This window comes from Equus asinus, chromosome 13 (genome assembly GCF_041296235.1).
Source record: "Equus asinus isolate D_3611 breed Donkey chromosome 13, EquAss-T2T_v2, whole genome shotgun sequence".
Taxonomy (NCBI): Eukaryota; Metazoa; Chordata; class Mammalia; order Perissodactyla; family Equidae; genus Equus; species Equus asinus.
In genome coordinates, this window is record NC_091802.1 from 49,032,229 (window position 1) to 49,047,388 (window position 15,160).

At 37.1% G+C, this 15,160-nt stretch overlaps 1 protein-coding gene across 8 annotated transcripts in view; it reads left to right on the forward strand.

Annotated features, from left to right (window-relative positions):
• The window catches only part of CEP112 (centrosomal protein 112), a 504,767-nt gene that overhangs the window by 5,093 nt on the left and 484,514 nt on the right, over positions 1-15,160 (forward strand). For all 8 annotated transcript variants that reach the window (XR_011493899.1, XM_014847643.3, XM_070483475.1 and 5 more), the window contains exons 2-4: positions 1,773-1,886; positions 4,686-4,876; positions 6,842-7,014. Coding sequence is in view for 7 of the 8 variants with exons in the window: in XM_014847643.3 (XP_014703129.2) it covers positions 1,781-1,886; positions 4,686-4,876; positions 6,842-7,014 (470 nt within the window). In the remaining variant the exon portion in view is untranslated. The remainder of the gene's footprint in view (positions 1-1,772; positions 1,887-4,685; positions 4,877-6,841; positions 7,015-15,160) is intronic.

Genomic DNA, 15,160 nt, shown 5'->3' on the forward strand with positions numbered 1-15,160 from the left:
CCCCTTCTGCTAACCTCTGTGAACTGCTGATTTGTTCTCTATGCCCATAGTTTCTCCTTTTCTAGAATGTCGCACAAATGGATTCATTCAGCACGTAGGCTTTTGAGAATGGCGTCTTTCACTTAGCATAATACAGTGGAGGTTGTCGTGTGTATCAGCAGTTCATTCCTTGCTGTCGTTGAGCACTGTTGTACTGTGTGGATTTGCCACAGTTTATCTGCTCCTCAGGTGAGGGACATTTGGATTGTTGCCGGTGTTTCGTGATTACAGAAGAAAAAAGCTGCTGTAAACATTACGTTCAGGTTTTTGTGTGAGTACAGATTTTGTTTCACTTGGTGAATACCTTAGAGTGGGATTTCTGGGTTGTTTGGTAAGTGTATGTTTAACTGAGTAAGAAACCGCTAAGCTGTTTCCAGAGTGCTCGCAGCATTTTGCATTCCTGCCGGCAGTGCCTGCGAGTTCCTGGTGTTCTGTGTCCTCACCAGCATTTGGTGGTCTCATTTTTAATTTTAGCTGTCCAAATAGGTGTGTAGTGATAGCTCAATGTGTTTTTTTTTTTTTTAAGATTGGCACCTGAGCCAACAACTGTTGCTAATCTTTTTTTTTCTTTGTATTCTCCTCCCCAAAGCCCCCCAGTACACAGCTGTAGACTCCAGCTGTGAGTGCCTCTGGTTGTGGCATGTGGGACGCCGCCCCAGTATGTTCCAATGAGTGGTACCGTGTCCGAGCCCAGTATCTGAACTGGTGAAAACCCTGGGCCACTGAAGCAGAGCATACGAACTTAACCTCTCGGCCATGGGGCTGGCCCCTCATTGTGGTTTTAATTGGTATTTCCCTAATGACTAACGATGTTGAGTATCTTTTCATGTCCTTGCTTGTCATTTGTATAGCTTGGATAAAGGGACTAATTTTTTTGCTGATTACTTTTATTGGGTTGTTTGTTTTCTTATGGTTGAGTTTTGAGAATTCTTTATTCTTACTTAAGTCCTTTATGAGATATATGATTCGCAAATATTTTCTCCCAGTCTATGGCTTATCTTTTCAATCCCTTAACAGAGTCCTTTGCAGAGCAAATGGTTTTTATTTTGGTGAAGTTCAATACATCAGATTTTTTCTTTTATGGGTAGCGCTCTTAGTGTTGTATCTAAGAAATCTTTGGCTAACCAAAGGTCATGAAGGTTTTTTTCTGTTTTCTTTTAGGAGTTTTATAGTTTACATTTTACACTTAGGTCTGTGGTTTATTTTGAGTTAATTTTTGTTACAGTATGAGGTTTAGGTTGAGGTTTATTTATTTATTTATTTTGCGTATGGATGCCCAATTGTCACAGCATCATTTGTTGTAAAAACTATCATTTCTCCATGAATTGCACCTTTGCTGAATATCAGTTGTCCATGCTTGTTTTGGTTAATTTATGGACTCTCTGGTCTGTTCCATTGGTCTTTGTGTCTTATCCTTTCACCAATACCACGTTGTCTTGACTGCTGTAGCTTTATAGTACATCTTAGAATTGGGTAATGTGAGTCTTCCAACTTTGCTCTTCTTTTTCAGAATTGTTTTTGCTATTCTAGTTCCTTTACCTTTTCATGTAAATTTTAGAATCAGCTCGTATATATCTACAAAAAATGCTACTGGCATTTTGATTGGAATTGCAATAAATCTATAGATCAATTTCGGGATATTTAATGCTGATGAGTTTTCTTTGATCTCTTTTATCAGAGTTTTGTAGATTAGCATACAGATGTTAATAGCTTAATTTTAAATTTTTTTACAGAGTGAATTATGGAAATGGGAAGTGAAGAAGAAAAATGGGAGAAGCTGGATGCGGAATTTGATCACTTTGTGGTAGATATGAAGCCGTTTGTTCTAAAATTACCCCATAGGTCAGGTAAGATTATGTTTGAAAATTAGATTCTTTTCTTTTCTCTCTTTTTTTTTTTGGTGAGGAAGATTGGCCCTGAGCTAACAGCTGTGCCAGTCTTCCTCTGTTTTGTATGTGGGATGCTGCCAAAGCATCACTTCATGAGTGGTGTAACATGGTCCATTCCTGGGATCCGAACCTGTGAACCATTGGCTGCCGAAGCGCGAGCTTAACTTTTACCCAGAAAAATTAGATTCTTAACAATAATTTTTTTCTTTTTATTATTTAGTCAAACCAATGAACCATCAAAATGGAAAGAAAGCTGAATTCCTTTAATAACAGTTTTCCTCTTAAGCTGATGTAGGATTGTTTACTTTGAGCTGTTAAAGGATAGGTAGAAATTTAGTGATAATGTCCTACTGAACTTTGGAAAGATCTTCTTGTGCTACCACTTCTCATAGGTCATGAGCTTAAAGCACAGGGATCTCTGAAGTTAGCTGTAACTCTGTCTTCCTGTATCTTTTCCTTCCTACCATGGAAATGTTTCCTCTTTCAGGAGCCTACTGTCTATTGTTCTCTGACCCTTTTGTTTATCAAAGCAGAAAAGAATCTATTGGTCTTGTATGCTTATTGGTTGACTGAATAAAATCAAGGGCAAATGAGTGTTATTGCTATCTTGTCTCCAATTCCTGGCTTGTCATCTCTGATTATGGAATGAGAGTCTTTGTCTGAAGTCAGAGAATTTTCAGATAATATTAGGTATCATTGAGCAATTGGAGAGTGTGTGGGGGGCCAGGAAGATTTTCTAAGTCGTAATAAGCATAAGGCTGGCTGTTTAGGTCAATCTGATTTGGTAGCTTTTGAGTGGAGGGTTTGGAGCAGGGCCAAGAAACTTTGACTTTTACCCAAGTTTTAGCCAAGTTCTCTGTTTCCCTGAGGTGTCTGAGTGAACTCTATATTCAAAATGAGGAACCAGCTCAATATTAGATATTTGTTCCAGGGAGCCGTGTTGGGAGAAGGGAGTGTAGTGTACGAGTTAGGCGTTCTGTGGTCACCCGTTGTTCCAGGCCTGCAACCTTTCCTAGTCTGGGGCGGCTTGCCGTGGTCTGCCCTTGAAGCCTCGTCCTCTGCGCTCTTCTCTTGCCATGTTGGACTGTGGCCTCTTCTTTCTTCCTCTGCTGCTCTTCACAATGAATAGTTCATGTCCCATGGCTCATTCACGATTATTCGAATTAGTATTTAATGACATTCTAGACTGTGTCCTCTTCTGATATTCACCACCATTTTTTTTCCTTTTTCTCTTACGTCTGCTGGTTAGAAAAAATTTGTATTAAAGTCTCCCATTATAAATGTATTTCACATCAAACTGTCCTCGTATTTCATCTTCTTTTAAAAATGCATTTTAGGTACATAGAATTGGATTAATTGTAATCTTTGGTTCATGACTTGTTGTCAGTATTGGTACATCCCTGGCCCTCTTTTATTTAATTAATTCAGAAGGAAGCCTTGGGCACTCACATCGCAATCAAGAACCTGAACATTTGTAATAACTTATGTCTTCTTGTAGCTAAATTCTACTTTTGATAATGGTTTTCTCCGATATTTTAAGTAGAGGAATGAATTCTTTTCATTAGCTAAGTTGTTACGCTAAATTCTGGCCATTTGAATCTCATATAGATTTCAGTTTGCTGGCGGGCGTATAGGAAATACATAGTTTGAAAAACTGTTTATCAGTTTCACTTTTGTCTTTTCTTTTTGCGCAAAGGGTGCCTCATATCTTATGAAGTTTGCTTTGTGATTATATAATTTTCAAAGCTAAAAATATAGAAGTTCTTCAGAGGCCAGTTCTCATACCTGTGGTGATACATCTGCTGTGAGCAAAGTGGTAAATCCAGCCCCAGCTGTTGTTGTAGGTACAACAATAAATGAATATGACCTTTAGAAACTGAGAGATTAAAGAGGATTTATGATTTGTGTTAGATGTATAATCCTCAAATTGAGTTAGACTGATAAAAGATTAATGTCAAAATAGTTTTCATGAGACCTAAAAACAATTCTGTGTCATGGTAAGATAAGGTAGTCAATAGGTCATTATGTGTGGATTAAACTGTGCTGTATTTTTTAGGTAGTTTTTTAAAGGGATAATTATTTTATGAAATTACATGTGTATAGCTCTCACTTATTTTAGAGAGATTAAAAGAAAACTCTAAATAAATCAGCTACAAATCCCTGAAAATTATCAGCTTTAATAAACATTTGAGATTTAATTTTAGATTAAGGTAGAAATGCTTAAATAAATAAGATTGCATTTTATCTCTGTCTTAGTTTGTATAATTAGAATTATAGAAAGATTTTTCAACACAACTAAGATTATTTTGGAGATGTTTTTACAGGAAAATTTTTATCTCAGATATTTATTTGATAGTAATCCAGAGATTTTACTTTTGAGAAAATATTTATTGGCATTTGTCTTGCCTGGTCACTAATTAACTGATAAAATTAAGCTCTAGATCTGGGGTTGGCACACTGTAGTCCCTGGGGCCCAATCCAGCCTGCTGCCTTTTCTGTAGAATTCTGTTAGCCATGAGCCAGGCCCGTTTGTTTACACCTGGTGTACGGCTGCGCTCATGCTGCAGTGGCGGAGCTGAGTGCTTGTGCCAGAGATCAGACGGCCTGCAAAGTGTAGAGTATGTACTACGTGGTACTTTACAGGAGAAGTTTGGGGACCCCTGCTCTAGACAAAAGAAGATGTTTTGTATAGGTCTTTAATTTAATGTTTTCTTTTCTGAAAAATCAAGTCTCTAAATAGTTCTTATGTGTTTCTAGAACGGCAGAGGTGTGCACTTTGGATTAGAAAGCTGTGTGAGCCTTCAGGAACAGGTGCGGGAATCATGGGCAGGAAGAATCGGAACTTGTATGCAAAACTCTTATTGCACATGCTTGAACGGGGCGTGCTCGAAGGCCCGTTTACACACCGACCCGAACCGGGAACGCTAAAAACTTTACCTTCATATATGGTAAGTGTCATTGACCAAAAGATCTTTGTTAGTTTTGTTTCTTTAAACGTGTCAGTTTGTCATCCCATTTGGGAATGGTCATATTATTAAGATAGAAGTCTTAGGTAATATATTAGTTAAAACTGCTTTTTTCTCCCTGATTAAATTTTTTTCTACCCTGAATAGGGATCAGATATTGGCCTGTAAGGGGACTATACTTACTGATTTAGTCATCTGGCACTATTCTACAATGTTTCTAAAAAGCTGAAAGTGAATTTTTTTTGCTGAGGAAGATTTGCCCTGAGCTGACATCTGTTGCCAGTCGTCTTCTTTCTGTATGTGGGATGCCACAGCGTGGCCACTAATAGACGAGTGGTGCAAGTCCGCCCCTGGAAACCACACCTGAGCTGCTGAAGCAGAGCATGCCGAACTTAACCACTAGGCTGCTGGGGCTGGCCCTGAAAGTGAATTTTTTTATATTGAGGCTTAACTTCCCACTAATTTTCGCTGGATTATGTTAGTAATAATTTATGTGTGTCAATAAATTCTAGTTTATTAAACTTTCATATAGATTACTAAAGATTCATGAGAGGTTGGATTGAGTGACTTCTAAAGTTCTTTTCTACTCTAATAAAGTGACAGTAGTAAATTGGAGTTTAGAAGTGATTTCCTATACTTGATTTAATTTCATTATCAAAATCAGCTTTGTTGCAAGGCAGTTACAATTAAGCTTGGTTGATGAATTGTTAATGTCTTGGTCCTTGTAACCATGAAATATTGAAATATGCCTCAGTTTGTGTGGTGTTTGAATACTTGAGAAATCTGACTGGAGTACTAGGTGCTAGTAGTTGCTATTAGGATATATATATATATTTTTTTAAAAAATGAACTGCAAAATTCTTGTGTATGTATTTTAAGGTTTTCCTGTATTTTATTAGTTAACGTAAACCCAAATTCAGTCACGAGACATGTTGCACACTAGATGGTAATTTTTATTATTCATAGCAGAATGCCAAAAGTTTTAATGCTATTACCAGTTGTGCGTTAAAGTAGAGCCATACGTTTTGCTTAAGATCAGTAGTCTTTGGGATAGTGGTTACTTGTCTTGATATTTGATCAAACATTTCAGTGACTCTCTCATTTAAAAGAAATCACTGTGCATGCCTGATTTGGGGTAGAGGGTTGTATGTCACCCGTCCCTAGAGAACAGCCCCTGGAGGGTTTTTGTGTAGGATTGGGAGAATTGTGCAGAAGTATCCAGTTAATGCAGAGTTTTCTTCAGGAATATGTCATGAAGCCCAGCTCACTTGAAGAGAAATAGATGGGCTAATGTCATTCTTCTTAATAAATAAAGGTAGAACATTTTCTGAAACACAGTCAGATGTTAAGATATGAGTATATTGTATTATGTTTTCCCATTCACACTCATTTCATAGAATCATAGGAAATATTATTTACAAATAATAATGATGAGAAGGCCTAGAGGCCTTTCTTGGATTTTCCAGCCAGTTTATGGCATGGTCAGAACTAAATTCCAGGTCTTCAACTCTATTGTTGCCACCTTATCAAGGGCTTCCTAATTTGCATTTCTGGTTTTTATTGATTGTGGTTTCTCTGCCCACTGATTTTTTTTGGTGCAGTGTGGTTAATGATTACAGAAAGAAATAGGGAGAGCACATGATTTAAAAAGAACTTTCAGTTCATCTTTTCATAAAGCTGATATTCTTTTTGTAATGCAAATAGTTATCAGATTTATCTGTTGTGTAATTTTATCATTTATCAGAGCACAACTAAAATGTTATCCATTTTATGTATTTTGATATTTCAGGATTCATTGTACGTTGAATGATAGATTTTATATATTTTTATGTAAATGAATTTGAGTATTTGAAAGGTTGTTTCCAAACTTGAAACTTGATGGAAATCTTTAATTATTTCATTGTAGTACATTTTGAAAGAATAATTTTTCTAATTTTTAAAAATCAGTCCATCTATTTTGATGAACCAAATCCAACACGAGCAAAAGATTCAAGCCCGGAAGGATTACCAGACTGGGTAGTGGGTGAGCTGGGGACAAGTGGACACAAATTAAATGAATCATGGAAGCTGGCTTCTGGAGAAGATTACTCTTTGTTGCAGTTACCAACTGATGTCCCCAGGTATGCTATGAACATGGGATTTCGAATGTGTTTCATCATTTATCCTATCCTTCAACCTGATTCATACATTCCGTTTTTTTCTCTGTGTGGTCTTTTTTATGGTAAGCAGTTGGTTTACTTTATCTTTTTGTTAAGGTGGAGGGCTGTAAAGGATTGTTGGGTAGGTAAAATAACAGTTTTGCTTTTCCATTTACTATTGTATTTCCATTCACTGTTCCATTTATTTGAGATTATATTACATTTTAGCCACTTTTTGGATATCTGTTAAATATATTTATGTATTCCATTGCTTGAAAGTGGTACCTGAGAAATCTTTAAATGACATACTTCTCTGTTTTCCTTTATGATAAGCATGAATTAAGAACATCATCAATGACCTCAACAAAATATGACATCCTATGTATCCATCTTGAAACTTATGCTTGAATTTCTCTCTTTTTTCCCTCATTGAACAGTATTTGTTTTGATTTAATAAAATATGTGAACGTAAACCTTATCAAACTCTGCTTTCTTGAGTACTCAGCTTAAATAGGATTTTTAGTGCAAATAAAAGTAAACTTCTAAGTTTTTTAAATACACTAAAAGACGATTATTGTTGTGGTATAACTTTTGGCCTTTGGGAGGGATAGATTTAAAACTTTTTTTTTTTTAAGATTGGCATCTGAGCTAACAACTGTTGCCAATCTTCTTCTTTTTTTACTTCTTTTCTTCTTCTCCCCAAGCCCCCCAGTACATAGTTGTATATTCTAGTTGTGAGTGCCTCTGGTTGTGCTGTGTGGGACGCCGCCTCAGCATGGCCTGACGAGCAGTGCCATGTTTAGTCCCGGATCGGAACCGGCGAAACTCAAGGCTGCTGAAGTGGAGCTCACAAACTTAACCACTCGGCCACGGGGCCGGCCCCTAGGAGGGATAGATTTAAGGTGGACTTTCATCAGATTTTGAGTTTCACCTTCCACATTGTTCCCTGAAATGTTGAAATACTGGATGGTGTCAGTTGACATGCACTGTACTTTATACTTCACTCCTCACCATTCTCTTGGTGATTTTAACTTTTGAATTTGATTTGGTTAACAACGTAATCTTTCTTTTCTACTATAATTTTTTTGATTTATTCCTTAGTCAGGTATAGAAATGCTATTAGTAATTTGAAATGTCTTCATAGTTGGTGTAGTCTGCTTATATGTTTTTCAGACCTCAGGTGTTATGATGGAAAAGAACAGATGAACACAAAGCAAGAGGTTCAGTCCATGTGAAATTTTCTTATTACAAAGGGGAAGCAAATTAAAATGGAGAGGCAAAAATGGAGGAAGTGATATGATTAAGGATGTGTTGAGAAGAGTAAAAAGAAATGAATAGATGAGTCAATAGGAGACAGTGTTAAATACTTATTTTTGCATTGTAGGAGATTTTTAAAAGTAGAAGATGTGTAATTGTGGAATTTTTGTTAGTCTTATAGAGGTAAATGGAGGTATAAAGAGATTGTGGTCTGTATATAAAGAAAAATATAGTTCTTGGTTTGGCTGCAAAATCCATCAAGTGTTTGCCAGAAAACATTTGTTGAGTGTCCAGCTAAATGCTGGGCTCCTTTCTACATGTAGTAAATATGGAGTTTACGGTATAAAGGTGAACTAAATTAGTTTCCTGTCTCTTGAAGCTTAGGCCAGAGGTTGAAAATTCCTGATCTTCTTGGACTGAATGACTCATGTGGATAGATTTGTTTTGTTTGTTTTACATAGTGTCTGTAAAGATTTTTTAATCAGTTGTCAAAATCAACAGTTGGGGCATTTTATATAAAAACCTAATTTTCTGGTTTATTTTAAAAAATGGAGACTTAGCAGTCTTGCCAGAGGACAGCCATGGGTTGGAGCTAAGCAGTACTTGGGTACTCCCTAGTGCAGCGTGCCTGCGCTGTTTCCTGCGCATTCCTGACTCTGAGCGTGAGGTCAGTTATGTCTCTGACTGAGCTTGAGCTTTTTTTTTTCCTCCTTCCCTTTAAGTAGGGTTAAGAGGAAAATGGAGTATTTGTTTTTCCATTTTTATATTCTATCAAAAGTGGAAAGAAGAAAGATAGATGAAGAGGGATTGTAGGATTCAAGAAGAAGAGAGAGACTGTATCTCTGTAGATGTGAAGAATATCCTTAAATCTGGCAGCATAATCACTCATTTGTTCCCTAAGTCCTACAGACATTTGATTTATAACCATTGTTTTGGATGTATAGGGGAGGGAGATAAGTGCATGGCTGGTTTCATATAGTGGCTATGTGTAGTTGTGGAAGTATTCATGAAGATTGGGGTATGTATAAGAGTAGAGTTCAGGACAGGAAATAGACTGGAGATCTCTGGGGAGTCCAAGTGAATGGACTTCTTCTTCCTCAGAACACAGGATAAAGTTTGAGAAAATATAGTGAGAATGTTCTTCAATTTTTTCTTTTTTTTTATTGCTGAGGAAGATTCACTCTGAGCCTACATCTGTTGCCAATCTTACTGTGTTGGTGTGTGAGCCACCGCCACAGCATGGCCACTGATGAGTGGTGTAGGTCTGCGCCTGGGAACTGAACCTGAGTTGCCAAAGCAGAGTGCACTGAACTTAACTAGTAGGTCACAGGCATTGGCCCTCTTCTCCAAATATTACTCAGTGACTTTTCTGGAAAGTGAAACCATAGTAAGGTCTCCACAATTTTAACAAATAACTTATTTTTCTTTTTTGCTCACTTGCAATAAAATGGCATTTTAATGCAAATTACTCCAGTATAAGGTGTTAGTTACCACTTATGTGAGTAATTAATGGGAAAAGCAGGCAAGCCTTTGGTCCTACTCAATCCTTCAGATTTCATAACTTCAAAACAGCCTTACCTGACGTCCCAGGTCTGTTTAGGTGACCCTTTTATTTACACCAAAGTACTCTGTGTTTCTCTGTTGCTCTCATCAATGTGCAAAGGTTCCATATCTGTCCTCTGTGCTGGATTGTAGATTTCATGAGGCAGGAACTGTGTTTTTCCTATTTGCACTATATTTCTGGCGCTTGGCACTGAGTAGGAATCTGTTAGGACCTCAATGAGTGTTTGTATTTGGTGGGTGCATGTGTAAATGAATGAATGGGTTGTATTGGGCACCGCCACATGTGTAATCTAATCTGTACAAAAACACTTTGAGATAGGTCTATTGTGGCCGACAGAATGGCCCAGAAGGATTTTTTTTAAAAAACTTTTAGAGAAAGCTGAGGGAAGGATAAATTTTAGAACAAGTTAAGAGAAGTATGGATATAGGATATAGAGATGCCCTTCACATACCGTAAGGAATATAAAGACGGCAGAGGAGCTGGAAAAGACACGCTTAAATATCTTTCTGGTCAAGTGTTAGAATATCCCTGAGGCTAAAGGCCAATTAGGGTTGTAAAACAAAACTCACGATATCTTTTCTTATATGTTTCTCTTAATCTAATTCAGTTTATTTTAAAATTTTGATTTGACTTAAAATTTTATTCTGCATGTACGTTAATGGATATTTATAATTTTACATATATGAAGGCATTTAATAAAACTAACATTTACTTTAGCTAAAGGCAATAAAATTGATTTTAAGGGCAAATACATAATATGTGAGATGAGATCAGAAGTGGTGGTGAAGCATCTGTCATTGACCTGTCTTTGTATTTCTTTTCTAAAGTTGCTCCTTTACTCTGAGTGGTCATACTGTGCTAATGAAAAAGTTAGCACCTGCTAGTGTTGACCCAATACATCTAATCAGGTCTGCAAGAAATTGTTTTAAAAAGTTGAAGAGGCCTATAATATTTGACACATGTATGTTTTTATAGTGAATAATTTATTGTTACTTAGAAGTGAAGTTTAATGCTGCCTCATAAATTTTACAACCACTTCAACTTGTCCTTTGAAAAACCTCTTTAATCTTAAAAGATTTTCCCCCTTAGTGTTTCTTTTTTGATCACTTTATAAAATCCTGCTTTACTTAGACCTTTTTGTATGTGAAGTATTTCTAATGGCATTTTAGATTATGCTGTTTGTGTCCTAGCCTTTTTATATTATTAAAGATGCAGAGTCCTTTTGAAGCCTCTTTGTTAGGACTCCCTATTCAGAGGAGATGGCACCTTTCCTTTACCTTTCTTCTTCCTGTAGGATACGGTATGTAGCCTCGTTCCAAACACGTTAGAAGTATTATGAGGTTATATTCTACCAGGCTTATTATCATGCTTTCTTTTTCCCACCAAATATATTATGCACTAGTAAACTTAGCATTTCACATCAAACAGCTTCAACACATAGCTTGTGTTGTCCCATCCTGGTTTTATTCTTTGCTTTCCTTTTTTATATTTCTTGTTTTAGGTTGTGTTATTACCCTGCTTTCTTTTAAAGATTTTATTTATCCTTTTTCTCCCCAAAGCTCCCCGGTACATAGTTGCATATTTTTAGTTGTGGGTCCTTCTAGTTGTGGCATGTGGGATGCTGCCTCAGCATGGCCTGATGAGTGGTGTCATGTCTGCACCCAGGATCCGAATGGGCGGGGCGAAAACCTGGGCCGCCAAAGAGGAGTGCCAAACTTAACCACTCAGCCATGCGGCTGGCCCCTGTGTTTTCTTTTAGAAAAAACGCTTTCCAAACTGCATTGCTATTTTCGTAGAGATTTGTTATTGCATTTTTATGTCAAATATCTGCTTATTTTCTTAACAATGAAACATTTTAGTTATATTTGAGTTTGGAGCGTGGTTTTACAAAATGGTACTGATGAGACGTAGACTTAGATCTCATCCCTGTCCAATTTGGTTAATTTCATTTAGTTCTACAACCATTAGCTGTATCTATATGTATTACTTCTTGGTCATCCTTCAGATACTTGCCATTGAGATCTGGTAAAGACCTTAATTGTCTTTGGGGTAGACAGCCTTCCAGGTGGCCCCATGATCCTCCTCTGGGTGCTCACAGTCTTGTATAGTCCCTTCCTCTTGAGTGTGGGTAGGACCTGTGACTTGCTTCTAACTAACAGAATATGGCATGGTGATGGGATGTCACTTCCATGATTACATTGCGATATGTAAGACTCAGTCCTGCTGGCAGAGTGGCTGTGGAGTCTTGCTGTCTTTTCTGTGCTGGCTTTGAAGAAGCAAACTGCTGTGAATCCTGTAGCCGTGAGGAACTGAATGCTGCTGACACCCACGCGAGCCAGGAAAGCGGATCCTTCCCTGGTTGAGCCTCCAGATGAGAACCCAGCCCTGGTCAAACCGTGACTGCAGTCTCATATGGCCCTAAGCAGAAGACCCGGCTCAGTGTGCCTGCACTTCCGACCCTCAGAAACTGAGAAAATGTATGTGTGTTGTTGAAAGCTGTTAAGTTTGTGGTAATTTGTTATGCAGCCATAGATGACTAGTGCAATTTTTATCCTCATTTTAGAGTTATGCAATCTATAAACAATGCATCCTTGTTATAAAAACCATAATGTTGAAATATGTAGAGCAAAAAGCCAAAGTCCTTTCCGTGTCCTCCTTATTCCACTTTCCTCATGAGAGGTAATAGTCATCAGCAATTTGATGTGTATCATTCTACAACAGACACATACCCACACGTATATAATTAAAAAATCATAAATTAGCTTATATTATATGTCTTGTTCTGAGACTTGTTCGTCACTTAACTGTGTCTTAAACCTGTGTCTTGTAGTCTGTGTAGTCTTTTTAATTGCACACAATAATTTGTGGTGTGGATTTACTGTAATTTAATCTGTCTCTGTTTCTTTCAGTTCTTTACTGTTATAAAGAATGCCTTTGTTAGCATCCTAGTACATAGACGATTATGCACCTGCATGTGTTTTGGGCTGTTATTGGTTCCCAGAAAAGGAACTGCTATTTCAGTAGCTGTGCACATTAACAAACTTAATGGATGAACTGTTGGTGGGATTATTAGTAGGTTCAGCAGCTTTTGCAATGGTAACAGAAATCTACATGGGCTAGTATAGAAAGATCTCTAAGATATATAAAGTTCAAAAGAAGTCCATAAAAATACAGTAAGCTTCCATTTGTGTGTGTGTGTGTGTGTGTATTTTAAAGATGGTATATGGATACGTGTGTGCATAAGTGCATGGAATATTTCTGGGCTCCACATATGACTCTGTTTTACCTTTAGGGAGTGGGACTAGTCTGGTGTAGAGAGTTAAAAACTTTTTTTGTACATGTGTTTGTGTTATTTTTAATAATCATATGCTTATTTTTTGATAGGTAACTGTCAAGGAGCCCTCCAGAATACCAGCTTGTTAGAATATTTGGGTATATACATGTTAATAAATTGAACTATGTATAACAAGTACAGATTTAAACATAAGAATGAAATTTTCCAGTATATATTCTGCATGTTTCTGGATTCCACTTGCATTTCTACTTTGTTAAAACAGAAAACAAGTAGGAAAAGTTGTACCATTTATGAAGCATGTACTGTATGCTAGATACTATTCTAGAAATCTGTAAGTCATCTGATTTTATCCTCTCTACAATTCTGTGAGGTTGACATGATTGCCCTTCGTATTTATAGATGAGGTAACAGCTTCAGTAAGGTTCTAGTATTGGAATCAGGTTTTCATCATTCCAGACCACATGTTCTTTCTGGTATACCATATAGGTATGAGTACTTTATTCAGCAAATATGGAAATTTCACTTTAATCTGTTTTTCCCCCTTGAGCTGCATCAGCAATCCTGGTGACTGTGCCTTTGTTCTTGGTTGTTTCCGGGTTAAGCTGAAATGAGGCAATTTGCCTTTGTTCAAATCTACCCTCTGACACTTGGCAACCATGTGTACTCAGGCTTGTTACTTAATTTCTCTAAACCCCAGTTTCATCGTTTGTAGGATGGAGACATAGAGCCTTTGACGGGACCGGTGAAAGTGTTAGCTGTTGCTTCCCCCATCGTCATTGGTGTGGTGATTGTTGTTTGAATAGTTCATACAGGGGCTTGCTTGTTATATTTTTGGACCATTCTTTTGTTTCTTTAATTATGTAAACCTTCCAAAGGATATTATCTTAAAATACATTGGTCATTAATTATTTTGAGTAACCAAAAATCATTTTGTGTTTCCGAGAAGATAAATTCATGGTTATGCAGAAAGATTCTGATTGTGAGTATGAATCCTACACACTCTCACAATAATAGTGGTAATAGTATTTTAGAAGAGGCTTTGAAGGAATCTTTATTTAGATAATTTAGCAAGTCCCATTTTCCAGGATAGAAGAAACACAGTATGACTGGCCCCATTTTTTTGCCTCTTGCCGCATCATGTATTAGAAGCTCCGAAGTGATATTTAGACTTCAGTTCGTGTCATCTCTGTGTATTCTTTTTGTGCATTATCCCAAAGACAGAACACAGAGATAATAGGTTGTATTCTTGTCTTACAATTCTGTGAAAAATGTTTTGAAGCTTCTTTTTAATGGCTTGTAACTATTTTTATGACATTTTCAGTGAAGTATGATGTGGTCTGATAGCTTCTCACCAGAGTGCAGTTAGGTTCTGAGATAGGGAGAGATGAAAAAGAATGATTTACAGCACTTATTATTTTACTTGAAACTTTGATTAAGAGTTATGAGTTAGGAGAGAGCAAAGAGGAGTGGTGTTGAATCAATCCCGCCCTTCAAACATCCTTTGCAGTGGAAGAAACATCAATTCTGCTTATTTATTTATTTATTTTTAAAGATTGGCACCTAAGCTAACATTTGTTGCCAATCTTTTTTTTTTTCCTTCTTCTTCTTCTTCTCCCCAAAGCCCCCCAGTACATAATTGTATATTCTAGTTGTGGGTCCTTCTGGTTGTGCTCTGTGGGACGCCCTCAGCATGGCTTGATGAGTGGTGCTAGGTCCACACCCAGGATCTGAACTGGCGAAACCCTGGGCCTCTGAAGCGGAGCATGTGAACTTAACCACTCAGCCTCGGGCCTGGCCCCTAATTCTGCTTATTTTAGGGGACTTTATTGATGGAAAAAAAGGCATTAATTTAGATTTCTTTAGGTGCCATTTTATAAAGACCTACCATCTGAATTGCCTAAAAATTGTAGGAGTGTGCAAACAAGTATTATTTTTTGTATGTTACATTTACCATATTAGATTTAGGTTACCTTTATATAAAGATTTATCTTTTAATTTATGTTGTATCCTCT